We start from the raw sequence: 15,541 nt of genomic DNA on the forward strand, positions 1-15,541 counted from the left end.
TACTTCACGAAGCTCATAGGCGGGCGGTAGAGGGGTTTTCGCAACGAAAGGCGTATGTGTATGTTGTTGGCCTGGGGCTTGGTGTCTGGCAGCACAACCTGGAGCAAGCCGGGACGTATGCACAAGCTTTCGCTGATGCCATTGTCGATCTGCCCAAAGACCATAGGGTTGGCAAGATCGAATTCGCCCACATCAGCCGAATCAGCGCTGCCGCTCAAGAACAGCTCGTTTCGATGGGCCAGCGTTGCGGCATTGAGATTGTCTTCTCGAAACGCAATCCTGCGGCAAAGCTGCACGGGAAGGATGGCGACATGCTGTTGGTTCTCAGCTACGCATGGGATGGCAATGCATTTCCGGGTAATGAGTACTGGCAAGGCAGCCTGATGGGCTCAGGTGATCCAGTGAGTCCACGCTCTGCGCTCAGCGCCATGGCTGCGGTTGCAGTCGACTCGAATGCATGCTGACTCGCGGGTCTCTTCTGTCTAGGCCGCGGCGTGTATGAGCACGATCGGGGAACTGCACAATCCATTGGTCAATGTGGGCTTCACGGAGAGGATCGCAGGTGCTGGTGTGGGCAGTAATGAGTAGCAGAAAGTCTTACATCTCGGTTCCTTAGCGATCGGGTGCAAGGTACCACCCGCGGAACAGTTCCAGGCAAATTGCTAAGAATTATACAATACCGCGTGCTCGGCCTTTCGCTGACTGAGCTGATGCACATCCCGACACCATGCAAGATCTGAAGTCACTTCGGGAGAATGACGGGGGCCTGATCCCAATGCCGCCTGACAATCAGTCGCTACTCTCTCCTCAGTTCTAGAAAGCCATGGCGACAGTCAGCGATTTGCAATGCATAGCCTAAGCCCAACGCGCATCGTGCTCGCTCTATCCGCACTTGTCCTCGCATATTTATTCACCCTTCTGCCCCTCCACGAAGCAGACAGCATGCAAGCACCCCCACTACTACTAAACAGACTTCTCCCGACCTCACTCCCACTCAGAGCACGAGCCGTACAAAACGCCCTCCTGGCACCTCTCCCACAGCCCACCAAACCTCTTCCCACCCGCACCTTCACCTCCACCATGCCAGGCTACGACTCCCTCACCTTCAAAGACGCCATCAAGAACCGTCGTACAATCTACAGCCTCACCAAGAAATCTTCCATCTCAGACGACCGCATCAAGGAAATCGTCACCCAGGCCATTCACGATGTCCCTTCCTCTTTTAACTCCCAATCCGCACGTCTCGTCGTCCTACTCAAAGAAGAACACGACAAGTTCTGGGACGTCGTGACTACGATCCTCAAAGCTCACGTTCCGGAAGATAAATGGGAACATACCGGACAGAGGATGGAGATGTTTCAGGGTGCTTATGGCACGGTAAGCTTTCTCCCCTCCCCCATTCAAGAAAGAAGAAGGAAAGAATTGTTTTTTAACTAATTCATGTCGTCTTAGATCCTCTTCTACGAAGACCCCGAACCCGTCAAAGCCCTGCAATCCAAATTCCCCAACTACGCCGATAAATTCCCTCAATGGTCGGAACATACTTCCGCCATGCATCAGTATGAGCTTTGGACTGCTTTGGAGGCTGAGGGGCTGGGTGCCAATCTTCAGCATTATAATCCGTTGCCGGATCAGAAGGTGAGTGAGATTTGGAATGTGCCGTTGGAGTGGAGTTTGAAGGCACAGCTTGTGTTTGGAGATCCGGCGGAGGGATCGAGGGAGAAGTTGGCGGAGAAGAAGCAGGAGCCGGTTGAGAAGAGGGTTTTCTTTCATGGGGCTTAGAGCATAGATACTAGAAGGGGATTGGGAAGTTAGACGCTTGACGATGTTCGCAGTTCTACGTCTGCTCAACTCCTAGCCGCTTTGACATTCACCTCAAGAACTTTGACAGCATCTCTGACTTTAGGATCCCAATGCTTCCTCAACAACTCGCCCTCCCACGCTGTGCTGGCGAACGGATTACTGCTTTCAACTTCTTCGCTCAGAGCATTAAAGACGCCATCGCCTTTCCTTTCTTCCGTGTACCAGAGCGCTGCGACTTTCTTGCCGTGAATCTTCGTCACACTTTTCAACAGCTCTAGAACTGCGATCGCAGATTTCTGTGGGACGTGCAGAGATAACGTCATGAGCTGTCGAATGTAGGCCGCCACTCTCGCTGGAGGTACGGATTTCGTATTCGTGGGCGGGAGGAGGATGCTTTGTAGGCATCGAAGGAGCAGGACCGTCGTGGTCGAGACATTGACTTTGTTTGACGCTGTTTGCGGAATTGTGAGGCCATTCGGGTCGTGCAGATGTGATGCTTTTGATGCCGAAAGCTCGATATTTGGGTCCATGCTGAGTGGGATCAAGGTCTGGTAAAGGTGTTTGACGAAGAATGAGAGATCGAGCGATAGTGCGTTGGCTGATTTCGCGACATCGACTTGGCCTTGGAGCAGTGCAAAGGCTGTGATGATGCAGAGGAGGGACTCGCGAACGATGTTACGCTGAATGTCATCATCGAGCTCATCGTCGTCCTCTTCTTCGTCCTCGGTAGGCTGAAGAGCTGCTTCGGCTTCTCGGATGAGATCTTTAAGCACTTCCAGTACATCGCCGAAGAAATCTTGGTTGATGAGATGGCTGTACTTCGCCAAGCCTTCCAATACAGCTCCCATCAAGTGCTGCACTCGTTCCTTGAGAATGCGGAAATATGCCACGAAAACCAGCTTGAGCGTCTCAGCTTGATTCTTATCGCGCTCTTCGTAGGATACTGCCGCATCTGCCTCCTTCAATTCCTTCTCGACCTGTTTCCGTTCCTTCATCACCTTTCGTTCGCGCTTCGTCCGGAACTCCTTTTTCTGCTTTGGCTTCTTGCCATTCGTCTGTTCGTCTTGATCCTTGTCGACGTGATTTGGAGCAGCCTTGTGGGCAAATTCGCCCAGCAGTCGCAGGTGCAGAAACGTGTTTAGCACACCTTCATGAATGGCATAATTCTTCGTCTTCATCATCTTCGTCAATTGAGTCACCACATCGAGCGATACATGGCCTTCGTCGTCTTCTTGAAAAAGCTTCTCGATCGACTCTTTGCACTTGACAAAGTCGGCGTCAACGTTTCTCGCACCTAGCTTCTTGACCAGAATTCCAATGAGATCTCCACGATTGTTGAAATGCGGCACCGTGTTCAGCAGAGTGCATGCGCAAGAAATTGCCACACTTGCCAGACCGCTTGCTGATTTCTGGTCCAAAGTCTTGCTCGCCTTTGCGACTGCTAGGCTGGACAGTGTCGAAATGTAGTCTTTATAGCCATGCAGCAGACCTTGTTCAAAGGTTCTCAATCTCTTCACATCTTTTGACACTTTTGCTTCTCGGTCCTTCTCGCCCAAAGGTCTTATGCGATATCCCGGAATTATGTCCTTGAACACTGCGAGCTGTGTCGCCAATGCCAGCTTCTTGACTGTGACATTGTCTGATTGCGTATACTCTGCCAATGCTCCCAATTGACCAATATGCTCTTCTGGATCTTCACTCAACGACTGCGCTAGACGTGCCAATTCTTCCTTGGCGAGCCGTATCTCCTCCTTCGGTGGTAATCGAGGCTTCTTTGGTTTCTGCTCTTTTGGTTGCATATCTGCTACAACCCCGCTGTCCGCGTCTTCGTCACTGGCCAAAAAGCTGCCGGCATCATCTTCTTGCTCCGGCTCAACATCTGCTCGCGGATTCTCCACCACGCGACCATCGGCAGTCTTGATGGCAAGTTTGTCCTGCTTCTTATCCTTCTTTTTCCTGTTCGCCAAACGCTGCGCATAGTCTGCCTCAAGATCATAGCTCGCAAAGCCCGGAACTGATGCCCCATCTTCAGACGGACTCAGCCTCCTCTTCTTGGCCGCGCGCTCGGCCATGCTTTGTGATATCGTTGCTGCGGCATCTCGGAGCAGAGTTGCGATCAACTTTTTCCAGATCGACATTGCCAAGAGTCTGGGGTTGAACTCTATCTATTACCCTAACTTTTCACATGCAACGAGACTTTTGTCTTGACATTTCTCTCACTCATTGCACATAGCTTCCCGCCAACAATGCGCCCTCTCACCGACACAGAGACGAAGACCCTCTTCGAAAAACTTGCCAACTACACTGGCAAATCGCTCAACAACCTCATCACCGAAACTGTCAACACTCCAAACTCGAAATCACCCGACCGCTATGTATTTCGCGTGCAAAAGGATCGCGTCTACTATGTGCGCGAATCGATAGCAAACCTCGCAGTCTCAGTCGCGCGCGATAGCTTGCTCAGTCTCGGGACATGTTTGGGAAAATTCACGAAGACTGGCAAGTTCAGATTGCACATCACTGCACTAGATGTGATTGCGCCGCACGCAAGATATAAGGTCTGGGTGAAGCAGAATGGAGAGATGCCATTCTTGTATGGTGGACATGTGGTCAAGGCGCATGTTGGTAGATGGAGCGAAGATGCGCCTGAACATGCCGGAGCTGTGGTGTTGAGCATGAATGATACGCCGCTGGTGAGTTGAGCATTTGATAGGCCGATCCATTTCGGTGTGCTAATGTTTGGCTAGGGATTTGGCGTGACGGCGAGATCTACGGCAGAGGCACGCAAGCTGGATCCGACTGGAATCGTCCTCTTCAGGCAATCGGATGTAGGAGAGTATCTGCGTGAGGAGAACACACTTTTCGCAACGTGAGCAGCAAGAGTTCGCAGGATGTGCAGAAAGACTCGAACTTCATGGCCGTCTTGAGAAGATTTTCATCATCAGGGAATGATCCAACCCTGCATCAAAGGGAAGGACATCGAGCACGGTTGTGCAGGCCTCATAGTTCGGCGCAGCAGTCATGTAGCTTGGCCTGCCCATTCATACGGCACTCAACAACCTGAGATGACTCTGGGATGATAGAGAGCGCCGGACAGGACGTACGGCAATTGACGTGGTCACATGAGCAGTGTACGACCAAAATGATGCACTGCTAGAACGCTTGCCAGGGGAAGAAGAGGAGGGAGGGAATGCGAGCGCGAAGATCGATGCTGCCGAGACACAATCTGGCCCGAAAGCCTTGAAGCAGATTTCCACCCAATTCTATCTCTTCGAAATCGTTCCAACCACTTCTCGATCATATCCATTGGCTGTCCGCACCTGTACCTCTTTATCACAACGAAGCTGTCCCACTTCTAGACTGTTTAAGACTTATTAGTGCGAAATTCCGTGACTCGGTCCGTCACCAGGTCGCTGGAAGCACCAGATCCGCCCTGGATTCCTTGATTGCTGCATACTTCGCAGAAAGGCAGTCGGCTTGTGGCCCATGTGAGAATGAAAGATGCCCTGACACGCCCAGCTTTGGAATCTCACCTATGCTGCCATGAGGCGAGTTTTGACAGAAGATTATTTCCACGGCGCGCGTTGCTCCGGGCTCTTTCGGCGAATTTCCGTGACTCGGACCGTCACCAAGTCACTGGAAGCACCAAAACCGCACTGGATGCCTTGATTGCTGCATAGTCCGCGGAGAGGCAGTCCGCTTGTGGCTTCCCCAGAGTAGCTTCAAGAGGACCCGTCTTCATTCTGAAGAACCTTTAAGCCTCAGAAAGTCGAAAATGCAAAAAGGTGGGTGCGCATCTTCGTTGCTTGATCGTAGCAGACAAGAGCGAATTGGTAGATGACTTCGCCGCAAGAGTCGCGGATTTCCCAAGGCAATTGAAAGCAGAGCTCGAACTTCGAAACGAAAAGCTGCAGGACGAGACTTCGCCTTTGCATCAACTGTCACCAGAAATGCGCAATGTCATCTACCGCTTAGTCCTCGTTGAAACAGATCCGATCGATATTACCACCACCACCACAGGCGAGCCAGGATTGTTGAGAAGCTGCTGGAAATTCCGCAATGAGGCAGCAAAGATATACTACCGAGAGAATTCGTTTCACATCACGGTCCAAGATTGTGCCGCTCAGACTCTCATTGCTTGGTCAGGCGCTTCGAAGCTTCACCGATATGCGAGACTCTTGGTCTCGCTGACTGGCGCACCGAATTGGGACAATCTGAAGCAATGAATGCAAGCGATCTTTGAGCGAGACTATATAAGTTTACCAGTGTATGTACCACAGCCTGGACAGAATGGCCCAATGGTGGGGATGAGACGAGCAGTTGGGCAGGCATTTCGAACGATTATGAACTGGAAGTCGAAGCAGAATTTGGATTGGAATACGGCTAGCAAGATGCTTGCCGAAACGAGAGATATGATGGCTATTGTGGATGATCGCTGGAGCCAGTGGCGAGTCGAAATCGAATTTAAGATCACGTGCCATCGTGTCATTTCTGCCAAGCATCCAGGCAGGCAGTCGCGTGTCGATCCAACGTCACTTCTTGACATCGACGTTCATCCATCGATGTTCTCCTGCCTCGTAAGTAAATTGTACAGTAGCTATCGAGCGTCGTAACATTGCAAGCTGGCACGCAGTCTACGATCACTCAGTTCTGTTCTTGCTTTGAAGTCGACCAGGCCCGCATCTCTACCTTGCTTTGGAATCCACCGTGAATACTTCAAAATGTCTTTGAGACGATCGACTCGTGTACAAACAAAGCCGGGCACGGAACATGTCGTTCCAGACGAGGTCACTGTTTCTAAAATTGCGGCGAAGAAACGTGGTCGCAAGAGCACAGGAGATGCAGTCAAATCGGAAACGACAAATGGCGACTTGTCGCAAGCAGAGCTGGACTCCCAGACAATGCCTCCGCCTTCAACACCAGCAAATAAGCGAAGGAAGACTGCACAAGCAGCTGTCACGACACCAGTACCTTTCACACCTACGCCATCTGCCATCGGACTGATGACCAGCACCAGCAATCTGCGACAGAATTACAGCACAGGAGACATCGACGACGCTTCGCCTCCACCAACAAGACCAGCCGAACCTCATCATACAAATGCGACACTTGTCACGCCCGGAGGGACTCAGGTCCCACCAACATATTCGAACTTTGAAGACTCGCCTTCCAAGAAACCAACAACGACCACGAAAACGATCCTGGACGATGCCTGCAAACATCTCATTTCAGTCGACGAAAAGCTCAGGCCTGTGATCGAGAAGCATTACTGTCGCATATTCAGTCCAGAAGGTTTAGCTGAGCAAATCGATCCTTTCCGGAGCTTGACAAGCGGGATTATGGCCCAGCAAGTTTCCGGTGCAGCAGCGAAAAGCATTAAGAACAAATTCATCAGCCTTTTCCCAGCAGAGGCATGTCCGAATGGCTTTCCGCCTCCAAGTATCGTAGCCAAGACTGATATTGCGACATTGAGAACGGCCGGTCTCAGCCAGCGGAAGGCAGAATACATCCAAGGCCTGGCGCAGAAATTTCATTCCGGGGAGCTTTCCGCGAAAATGCTAATGGAGGGTTCCGACGAGGAAGTCATGGAGAAGCTCGTAGCTGTTCGTGGCCTCGGAGCTTGGAGTGTAGAGATGTTTATGTGCTTCGGTCTAAAGCGTATGGATATCTTCAGCACCGGCGATCTTGGTGTGCAAAGAGGCATGTCAGCATTTGTAGGACGAGATGTCGCTAAGCTGAAAGCGAAGGGTGGTGGCAAATGGAAGTATATGAGTGAGAAGGATATGTTGGAGATTAGCGAGAAGTTCAGACCCTATAGGTGCGTAGCATTCGACTCCGAGGAGAGGAAGCGATCCTGTGCTGACAGATCTTCAGGAGCTTGTTCATGTGGTACATGTGGCGGATAGAGGATGTGAATGTTGATGCTGTACAGGACAATGCGGAGAGACCTGTTGATGCGTAGATGCGCGTTTCGCTGCTGAGGATAACAGGACGTTCATCATGTGCGGCATCAGCTGTTCACGGGTACTGGCGTACTGTAATTTTTACCGTGTTGTTGTGTGTGTTCGAAAAGCTGTGCGCGAAATCAGCAGAAACAAGCTCGTCGCTTCCATTTCGTGGAAGCATGTCTGGGCAAGCATGAGGAAACAGAAAACTCCCGGGCTGCGATTTGCGGATCACAAGACTGAAACGCTGCTTTCATGGTGCATATGTAGTCAGGCCTGTAGACCGCCTTCTCAAAGCTCTTTCTTGCTCCCTTCTGACGTAGAGGCACTTATAGGAGCCATCTTGACCTTTTCCCCTTCATTCGCACCAGTCTGAACTTTTCCCTGCTGCAGTGTCCAAAGCGCAATGATGCCTTCGCTAACCATACCGATAACGCTGCCACATGCAATTGCCCAGACATTGACGCTGATGCTTCCTAAAGGTGCTCGCGGGAAGGAAAGCAGCCACTCAGCGTGGTACGGTACCCATCCCGTCGGTAGCCAGAACATAGGTTGCTTCGCATACCAGCTGTTGAGGAAGAAGTTGAAGCCCTGAGTTCCTAGCCAGCGAAGCTTGGAGACAATGCTGTCGAAGGTGGAGCGGAAGGCCTGCTGGTCGCGAGCTGAAATTTGTCAGTACGCGCCGCATTCGTATAGATTTATGTTTGCAATCGCACATTCTTTCTCATACTTCTCCTTCGCCTTGTCATGTTGCCTCCTCAGCCTAGCCCATTTCGCGAAGTCGTCTTGCGCAGATACTGCGTTTAGCTCCCGCTTCAGTTTGACAACCTCTCTCTTGAGCTTCGCATTTTCCTTGTCTTGTTTCGCTTGCTTGCTGGGCAAGAGTGTGAAAAACCACCAGGCCTGGTCCTAAGTTAGCTTTTGCCTGACTTCTACTCCCTCACATCATTATTACTATATCGTTGACGGCCTGGGCGCCGATCGAGCTGATCAGGTTCAGCAATAGCTGCACCACAAATATGAGCAGTATGACCGAAGGCATTGCGAAAGACTTGTCGGCGTTCGATTCGGAGGTTTGGCGCTCGAGCGCTGGATCATATGCCGTGTTGCCGTCTCTGTACAGGCCTCGGTGTGTGGCACTGTGTGCCTGTATGCCTATTGCATGGAGTTGTAGGCTAACGAGTCATCGTGGTTTGTGAGAGGATGTGGTTGTTTTCTTGACTCGTGTGCAAGTTCGCGATCTGCATGTGACGTCGCCGTCAACCCCTGCAAGACCACCCCACGACCTCGAGCACTCTGCAGTGCTCCTCCTGAGCTTTTGTTCCTGAATAATCACAACACATTCAATGGTCATACACAATGCCTCCCAAAATCGACCCTGATGTCGGCTGTGTCATACCAGAGCCAGGTGAATGGCCGGTGGACCCTCAGGAAGACATTCCAATCAAAGAAGATCGATTGTGGATTGATGGCTGCTTCGACTTCTTCCATCACGGTAGTGCTCCCTCAGAACGAAAGACACCTTTCGAAGAACCGATAGCTGAGTACAGCTATGTATTGTAGGCCATGCCGGCGTCATGCTCCAGTCACGCCGCTTTGGCGACGAGCTTTGGGTCGGGCTCCATAACGACGAGGAGATCGCAGAGAACAAAGGCCCCACTGTCATGAATCTGGCAGAGCGTGTAGCTGCTGTGGATGCATGTAGATTCTCCACCAAGTGTGTACCACACGCACCGTATGTGACCTCAATACCATGGATCAGTCATTATGGCTGCAAATACGTGACACATGGAGACGATATTACGAGCGACGCGAGCGGGAACGACTGCTATCGATTTGTGAAGAAGGCTGGCAGGATGAAAATTGTGCCGAGAACACCAGGCATTAGCACGACTGATTTGGTCGGTCGAATGCTGGAACGTACGAAAGACCACTTCATCAAGAGCCTGATCGACTGCATCAACGGGCAGGAGGGACCAGGAGATGAAGCGGAACGATTGGAGCAAGCAGAAGAGATGGCGAAGAGAATACGAGAATATGCTGCAGCCCCGAACGGCAAAGACCCATTTGTCGAAGTCTGGAGCTACAAGCCAGAGCAGCTGCTGAATGGCAGTAGAAATGGTCTACCACCCAGCAGGGCAGCATATACCAAGATCGTTTCGGGTACGCCACCACGAGCTGGACAGCGGATAGTCTACGTCGACGGCGGCTTTGACCTGTTCTCATCTGGTCACATCGCATTTCTGAAACTTGTCTCGAAACTGGAAGAGGACCATGGCCATGACAGTGGCTGGTATACCGAAGCTGCCAAGCAAAAGCGGATCTCTGACTCAGGCGAGGACTACCCGCCGGCGTACGTGATAGCTGGTGTACACGACGATGAAATTATCAACGCACACCGTGGCGTCAACTATCCGATTATGAATGTGTTCGAGCGAGGACTTTGTGTGGTACAGTGCACATACATTCATGCCGTCATTTTCGGAGCCCCGTACAAGCCCACCAAAACGTACCTCGAGAGTCTGTCCGGCAAAGCACCGGATGTAGTATACCATGGACCGACTGCATTCATGCCGCCGAGCAATCTCGAAGGCGATCCGTATGCAGACGCCAAAGCTCTTGGCATTTTCCACGAAACCGGGAAGCATGACTTTCAGGATGTCAACGCAGAACATATCGTGAAGCGAATTCTGGCTCGACGTGGCGACTACGAAGAGCGACAGCGAAAGAAAGGCGCGAAAGCTGTTGGTGAAGAAGCTCACCGGCGCCGCGAAGAGTTGGAGCAAGAAGCGGAACTAGGGAGACAGCGGAAGCTGCAGCGGAGCGTGCAATGAGGGATTGCATGGTGCGGTGAGATACCCAAATATTGTACAGAGTCTCTGATCCAGACAGATTCGTATCCAATTGAAACATCGTCATTCTACCACTACGGTGTCCTGTAAGTAAGACCGGGCAATATTGATGAGTATCTATATATCAGCAACTCCAGGGGTGGCACGGACGTGGCACGGGCCAGTCGGAGTTGCTAGCAACTCCAGCGCTACTAAGCCCCGCTAAACCTTATACAAATCGTAGTCTTAGCAAACCTATATCTCTACTGTTCCTAAATTCCTCCTATATTTCCTATTCTATATCGCCTATATTATATAACGGCTACTAACGTCTACTAATATAGACGTATCTACACCTAGCGACGTCGCCGACCTTAAGAAGCTTCGATAGCGCGTTTTTACCCTCGAAGAGGATATTAAGACGGATATAGAAGGCTAGAGACTAATATAGCGCCTATATAGCAATTAATATACTAAAAGGTCGACTAAGAAGCATAGCAAACCTAACCTAGAAACAGGACTATACTATAATAAAGTGTATTACTATTATATAGAGAAATAGCGCCGTAATAAGCTTAATCGAGAAGCAGTAGATATTATAGATAGACGAGTCTTTAAACTACTAGAAGAAGAGTATTAGATTAGCTTTATTATCGAGATTAAATACCGCTAGAATGTAGCTACTAGAAGGGTTAGTATTCGTCGCTATATAACTACTAATATATATACCTATAACCTAGACCTTCTCGATAGCCGGAAAGTGTATTAACTAGTTAAAGATAAGGTTAAGAAGCAAATAGATAACTCGCCGCAGGCGAGAAGGACTTATAATGCGATTAATAGCTAATATAGTAGCAATCTCGGTATCCCTTATCTAGATATTAGTTTACTGCATAATGCCGCTAAGCACTCGCCCTATTACAATTAAGACAAGCGCTTTACGACGACGGACGAGCGAGGCGATATAGAGCTTTAATTATAGGGCATTATTATAGTAGTAAAAGAGCACGGTTTGCATTACTAATCCTTTAGCGTACTAACTAAGGATAGTATTAGAAGAGGCGTTATATAGGCTTTAGAAGAGGGCATTTAGCTATTAAAGAAGTATAGCAAATTAGTGCTTCTAGACGATATATACGAGGTTAACTAACTCGACTAGAAGTTGTTTAATATCTATATTTCTAACGACAATATACGCTAGCGACCAGTTGCTTACGCACTCCTTAAAAGCAAGCATAGTCCGGTCTATATACAGGCATTGTATTATCTAGCTTCTTAGGCTAACTATAGTAAACCTAGTAGCTAGTTATTGCTATATACGGTTACTAATAACTCGGCTTTAGAACAGATAGCAATATAATAGATATTTCTATAGTATAGGACCTATCTCTATATAAGACACTTACTCTAGACCATCCGCCGCAAATTTCTACTTAAAGGACTATATAAGAAGGTCTACGAGAAGCTAGTATAGGTGTCGTTATACGCAGAGACTAAACAAGAGGTTGTAGATAGAGTATAACAAGCTATTAACGCTCTGCCGCGAAGCAAGAACGACGAGTTGTACTCGTATCTGTTACGAGAATAGTCTATCGAACACGCTTAGATATAGACGGTTAGAGAACGGAGGAACAACCCCCTATTAATGCAGGTAAGAAGGCTATATTGTCCTCTTCTAACCGATTTTACTAACCTTCGTTATTTAGGCGCGTACTACTAATCTAGTCGAAGCGTACTACGCGGATTTTAAGAGTAATACAAGGTCTATTAAGGCTAACTTCTCGCTCGCCGGCACCCTTATATATACCCTTAATATCGATAAGAGATAGAATAATAACGCAAAGAAGGAGGCGGCGAAGGATAATATGCTCTATATCTTTACTAGACTGTAAGGCTCTTATAAGCGCTTCTGTAAACTGCTATACTGCCTTCAAACAGCTATTACTAAGCAATATCGACTAGCTTAGAAGAGGGCTAATTCAGGTCTTCTAAACTAGATACGATATTAACTACAACTCGACAACTAACTCCCCGATATATGCTAGTGCTTCTTCTAGAAGTAGTAGTACTAACCGTATCGCTATATTTAGTACGATTAAGAGATTCTAGGCGATAGTATAACCGCGAAGCAGGTAGATTGCTATATTAACCGTTTCTTCGACCCTAAAGGCTTTAATAGTAATATTAACTCGCCGAAGACTTATAGCGAGTAGCTCGTAGACGATAACAACCCTATCGAAGACAATAATAATAAGGAAGTTAATAGTATTGCTAGTACTATCTCGAAGGACCGCTACCTTCTAATTCGTAGTCTTATCGAGAATATTACTTACGACTACTATTAGAAGGTTAAGAAGGCGGAAATAGTAGTGCCGGCGCACCTATTATTAACCTACCGAGACGATATTACTAAGTAGTATTATACTAAATATATACGCCTCTCGGCGGCGGCAGAGCTATTATAATAGCTCTAGCAATATTAATAGCGATACAAAGACAGTACCTTGTTTGCTATCTAATAGGCGTAGGTTAATATAGGCGTAGGCGCCTTACTATCGATTAGTCGCGTTTAAGAGACAGTCTACCTATAGCAACAACCTTACTACCTATAACGACCGCCGCCGGTAAGGGACCTATTTACGCTAGGCATAGCGACTTAACGCGTACTAGAGTATACAGCGACTAGTCTCTATACTAATTAGTATAGAAACAGTTACTACTATCCTCCGCCGTCGTTCTAGCCGCCTCCGCCGTCGTAATTCGAGCCTACGTAGGTTACTAACTCGGTACTTTAGAATATATACTACGTAGGCGACGGCACCTATCGATATAGTATATCTTCCTTAAACGACGGCAGTTTAATAGACGTTATACGCTAAGTCCTTTACTAATAGCGCCTTCTATTTGCGCCTACTATACTAAGCGGTCTTCGCTATTTAATAGTCGTCGCAAATATACCGATATTATAGCTATTAGACCTGCGATAATATATACTATAATAGTCGCTGCTAATCGATATATTACAACTTAGTAACTAATAGGTACGCGTGTTTATTAACGACCGGCGATTCTTACTAGAAGACTAGCGGCGGCTGTTTAATAGTAGGACTTTTAGTAGTAATCTATATAATAGAGGTAATAGCGGCGGCGGTAATAGACAATATAATAGAGGCAATAGCGGCGGCGGCAATAGACAATAAGGTAAGAGCAAGTAGATATACCTCGGATTTAGCGCAACGGCTATACTATACGTTAACTTTAGCTTTATTAAGTTATCGCTAGCGACCTTCGAAATTACTATATTCCTAAAGCCCTTTCGAATTTGAAGCACATTTCAACCAATTTCATTAGGGGAGTTGCTAGCAACTCGAAGTGGGGGGTAGGACCGGGGTAAAAGTGGGTCAAGCCAATCAGCGCGAGTTGCTGATATACAGACACCCATATTGATCTCTTGCTGTTTGCATGGGCACCTGCAGCTCTTCTTTCGCCAAGCCTGGCGCCTGAAACTCGTGCCAAGCACCAACGGCACTGCAGCATCCCGCCAGGAGTCATCTCGAACCGATCTTGCCCTCCGCACAGTACACCTTCGCTCCGACACTATATCATTCCATCCGCAAGCATGACAGACATTTCAGCTCCCTCAACGGGAGAAGCTGGAAAGACGACCGCTGGCACGTCTCAAGATCCGGCGCCCATTAATCTCGAAGGGCAATTGCTTGCGGACCTCAAGTCGTCTCTTGCGACTCACGCTCGATCTGCAACATTTGCCTGTGGCGGCAGCATCTTAATTGCCACAGCGGACACATCCGTGAACGATACTGAGGAGTCTGGCCCGGTCAATGCGCCGGTCCAGGTTCGCTTTGGTGACAGCGGCAAGGGTGTTACAGCTATTTTTCCCGGGGACCGAAACAACATCTTCTGACTTTCAAGCACTCCTCAGCGCCTGCCAGCCTGCCTCATTTGGTCGTGGCGGAGATGAAGTCCACGATGAGGAGTATCGGAAAGCTGGCAAGTTAGACCGATCTGCTTTCGCCACTTCCTTCTGCCCGTACGAAGCAGGCATTATTGATGTTGTCGGCCAGCTTTTACTGCCACAAACGAAGCACCTGAAAGATAAGAGAAGCATCAAGGCCCAGCTCTACAAGCTCAACATATACAGTGGGCCTAACGGCAAATTCAAGGCTCACGTCGATACTCCGCGCAGCGAAGAACAACTTGGCAGTCTGGTCGTTTCTCTGCCTGTTGCTCACGACGGCGGTCAACTGGCCGTACGTAATGCTGGACAGGAACTCATCTTCGACTGGTCCCAAAAATCTGGCGCACCTGCTTACATTGAACGGGCAGCCTTCTATAGTGACTGCGAGCACGAAGTGTACGAGGTTACCAGTGGACATCGCGTGACGCTCACCTACAACCTCTTCATGACTCGTAAGTACTTGATTAATTGGTGAAATCTTACTCTAACGTGCTGCAGGCGGTCAAGGTCACCTTGCTGGCAGTGCGTCTGCTCTCGATCCCTGGCAACTGCCACTCTACAAACAGCTCTCGGCAGCTCTCGCCGATCGCAATTTCTTCCGTCATGGTAAGCCATACCGCCATCTCCAAGTGAAATGCGCTGCTAGTAACACGTCGTACAGGTCGTGTTCTTGCCATCTGGCTTACCCACAGCTACGCTCACACGAACAAGCACATCAACTTTTTGCCAAGCTCACTGAAAGGTGCAGACATGTCCCTCTACGAAACCGCTGGGGCCCTGGATCTGTGCTGCATCGTTGGCCCAGTCATTCCGAACCGCGGATACGACTACGAGACTGGAGCTGAAGTCGATCTTGTCAGCGGCAAGTTCTTCTCATTCAATGCTGGTGACACTCGCAGCGGCAATCTTGACCAAGAAAATTCCATCGGCTTTGGTCAATCAATGCCTGCGGGAAAGGTCACTTGGGTTAATCATAGCACGCCGGA

The 15,541-nt window shown here is 49.1% G+C and overlaps 7 protein-coding genes across 7 annotated transcripts; 5 read left to right on the plus strand and 2 right to left on the minus strand.

Annotated features, from left to right (window-relative positions):
• Positions 1 to 1,015: 1,015 nt before the first annotated feature.
• On the plus strand, positions 1,016 to 1,896 carry MYCFIDRAFT_210737 (uncharacterized protein). The gene is made up of 2 exons (XM_007926375.1): positions 1,016 to 1,377; positions 1,453 to 1,896. The coding sequence occupies exons 1-2, from the start codon at positions 1,081 to 1,083 to the stop codon at positions 1,780 to 1,782; spliced, it is 627 nt and encodes a 208-aa protein (XP_007924566.1). The 5' UTR covers positions 1,016 to 1,080; the 3' UTR covers positions 1,783 to 1,896.
• On the minus strand, positions 1,848 to 3,875 carry MYCFIDRAFT_187167 (uncharacterized protein; the record flags this gene model as incomplete). Its single annotated transcript, XM_007926376.1, has 1 exon — positions 1,848 to 3,875. The coding sequence occupies one exon, from the start codon at positions 3,873 to 3,875 to the stop codon at positions 1,848 to 1,850; it is 2,028 nt and encodes a 675-aa protein (XP_007924567.1).
• A 174-nt stretch (positions 3,876 to 4,049) lies between these two features.
• Positions 4,050 to 4,676, plus strand: MYCFIDRAFT_135167 (uncharacterized protein; the record flags this gene model as incomplete). Its single annotated transcript, XM_007926377.1, has 2 exons — positions 4,050 to 4,496; positions 4,551 to 4,676. The coding sequence occupies 2 exons, from the start codon at positions 4,050 to 4,052 to the stop codon at positions 4,674 to 4,676; spliced, it is 573 nt and encodes a 190-aa protein (XP_007924568.1).
• Positions 4,677 to 6,806: 2,130 nt separating this feature from the next.
• On the plus strand, positions 6,807 to 7,765 carry MYCFIDRAFT_135013 (uncharacterized protein; the record flags this gene model as incomplete). Its single annotated transcript, XM_007926378.1, has 2 exons — positions 6,807 to 7,621; positions 7,678 to 7,765. 2 exons carry the CDS (start codon positions 6,807 to 6,809, stop codon positions 7,763 to 7,765), a joined length of 903 nt encoding a protein of 300 aa, XP_007924569.1.
• Positions 7,766 to 8,039: 274 nt separating this feature from the next.
• On the minus strand, positions 8,040 to 8,790 carry MYCFIDRAFT_134708 (uncharacterized protein; the record flags this gene model as incomplete). Its single annotated transcript, XM_007926379.1, has 3 exons — positions 8,040 to 8,410; positions 8,465 to 8,651; positions 8,704 to 8,790. 3 exons carry the CDS (start codon positions 8,788 to 8,790, stop codon positions 8,040 to 8,042), a joined length of 645 nt encoding a protein of 214 aa, XP_007924570.1.
• A 317-nt stretch (positions 8,791 to 9,107) lies between these two features.
• MYCFIDRAFT_202830 (uncharacterized protein) lies at positions 9,108 to 14,542 on the plus strand (the record flags this gene model as incomplete). The annotated part of the gene is made up of 3 exons (XM_007926380.1): positions 9,108 to 9,243; positions 9,312 to 10,703; positions 14,020 to 14,542. The coding sequence occupies 2 exons, from the start codon at positions 9,108 to 9,110 to the stop codon at positions 10,580 to 10,582; spliced, it is 1,407 nt and encodes a 468-aa protein (XP_007924571.1). The 3' UTR covers positions 10,583 to 10,703; positions 14,020 to 14,542.
• On the plus strand, positions 10,453 to 15,030 carry MYCFIDRAFT_152230 (uncharacterized protein; the record flags this gene model as incomplete). Its single annotated transcript, XM_007926381.1, has 2 exons — positions 10,453 to 10,703; positions 14,020 to 15,030. The coding sequence occupies exon 2, from the start codon at positions 14,419 to 14,421 to the stop codon at positions 15,028 to 15,030; it is 612 nt and encodes a 203-aa protein (XP_007924572.1). The 5' UTR covers positions 10,453 to 10,703; positions 14,020 to 14,418.
• Between the last annotated feature and the right edge of the window lie 511 nt (positions 15,031 to 15,541).

The sequence above is a fragment of the Pseudocercospora fijiensis genome (genome assembly GCF_000340215.1).
Source record: "Pseudocercospora fijiensis CIRAD86 unplaced genomic scaffold MYCFIscaffold_3, whole genome shotgun sequence".
Classification (NCBI taxonomy): domain Eukaryota; kingdom Fungi; phylum Ascomycota; class Dothideomycetes; order Mycosphaerellales; family Mycosphaerellaceae; genus Pseudocercospora; species Pseudocercospora fijiensis.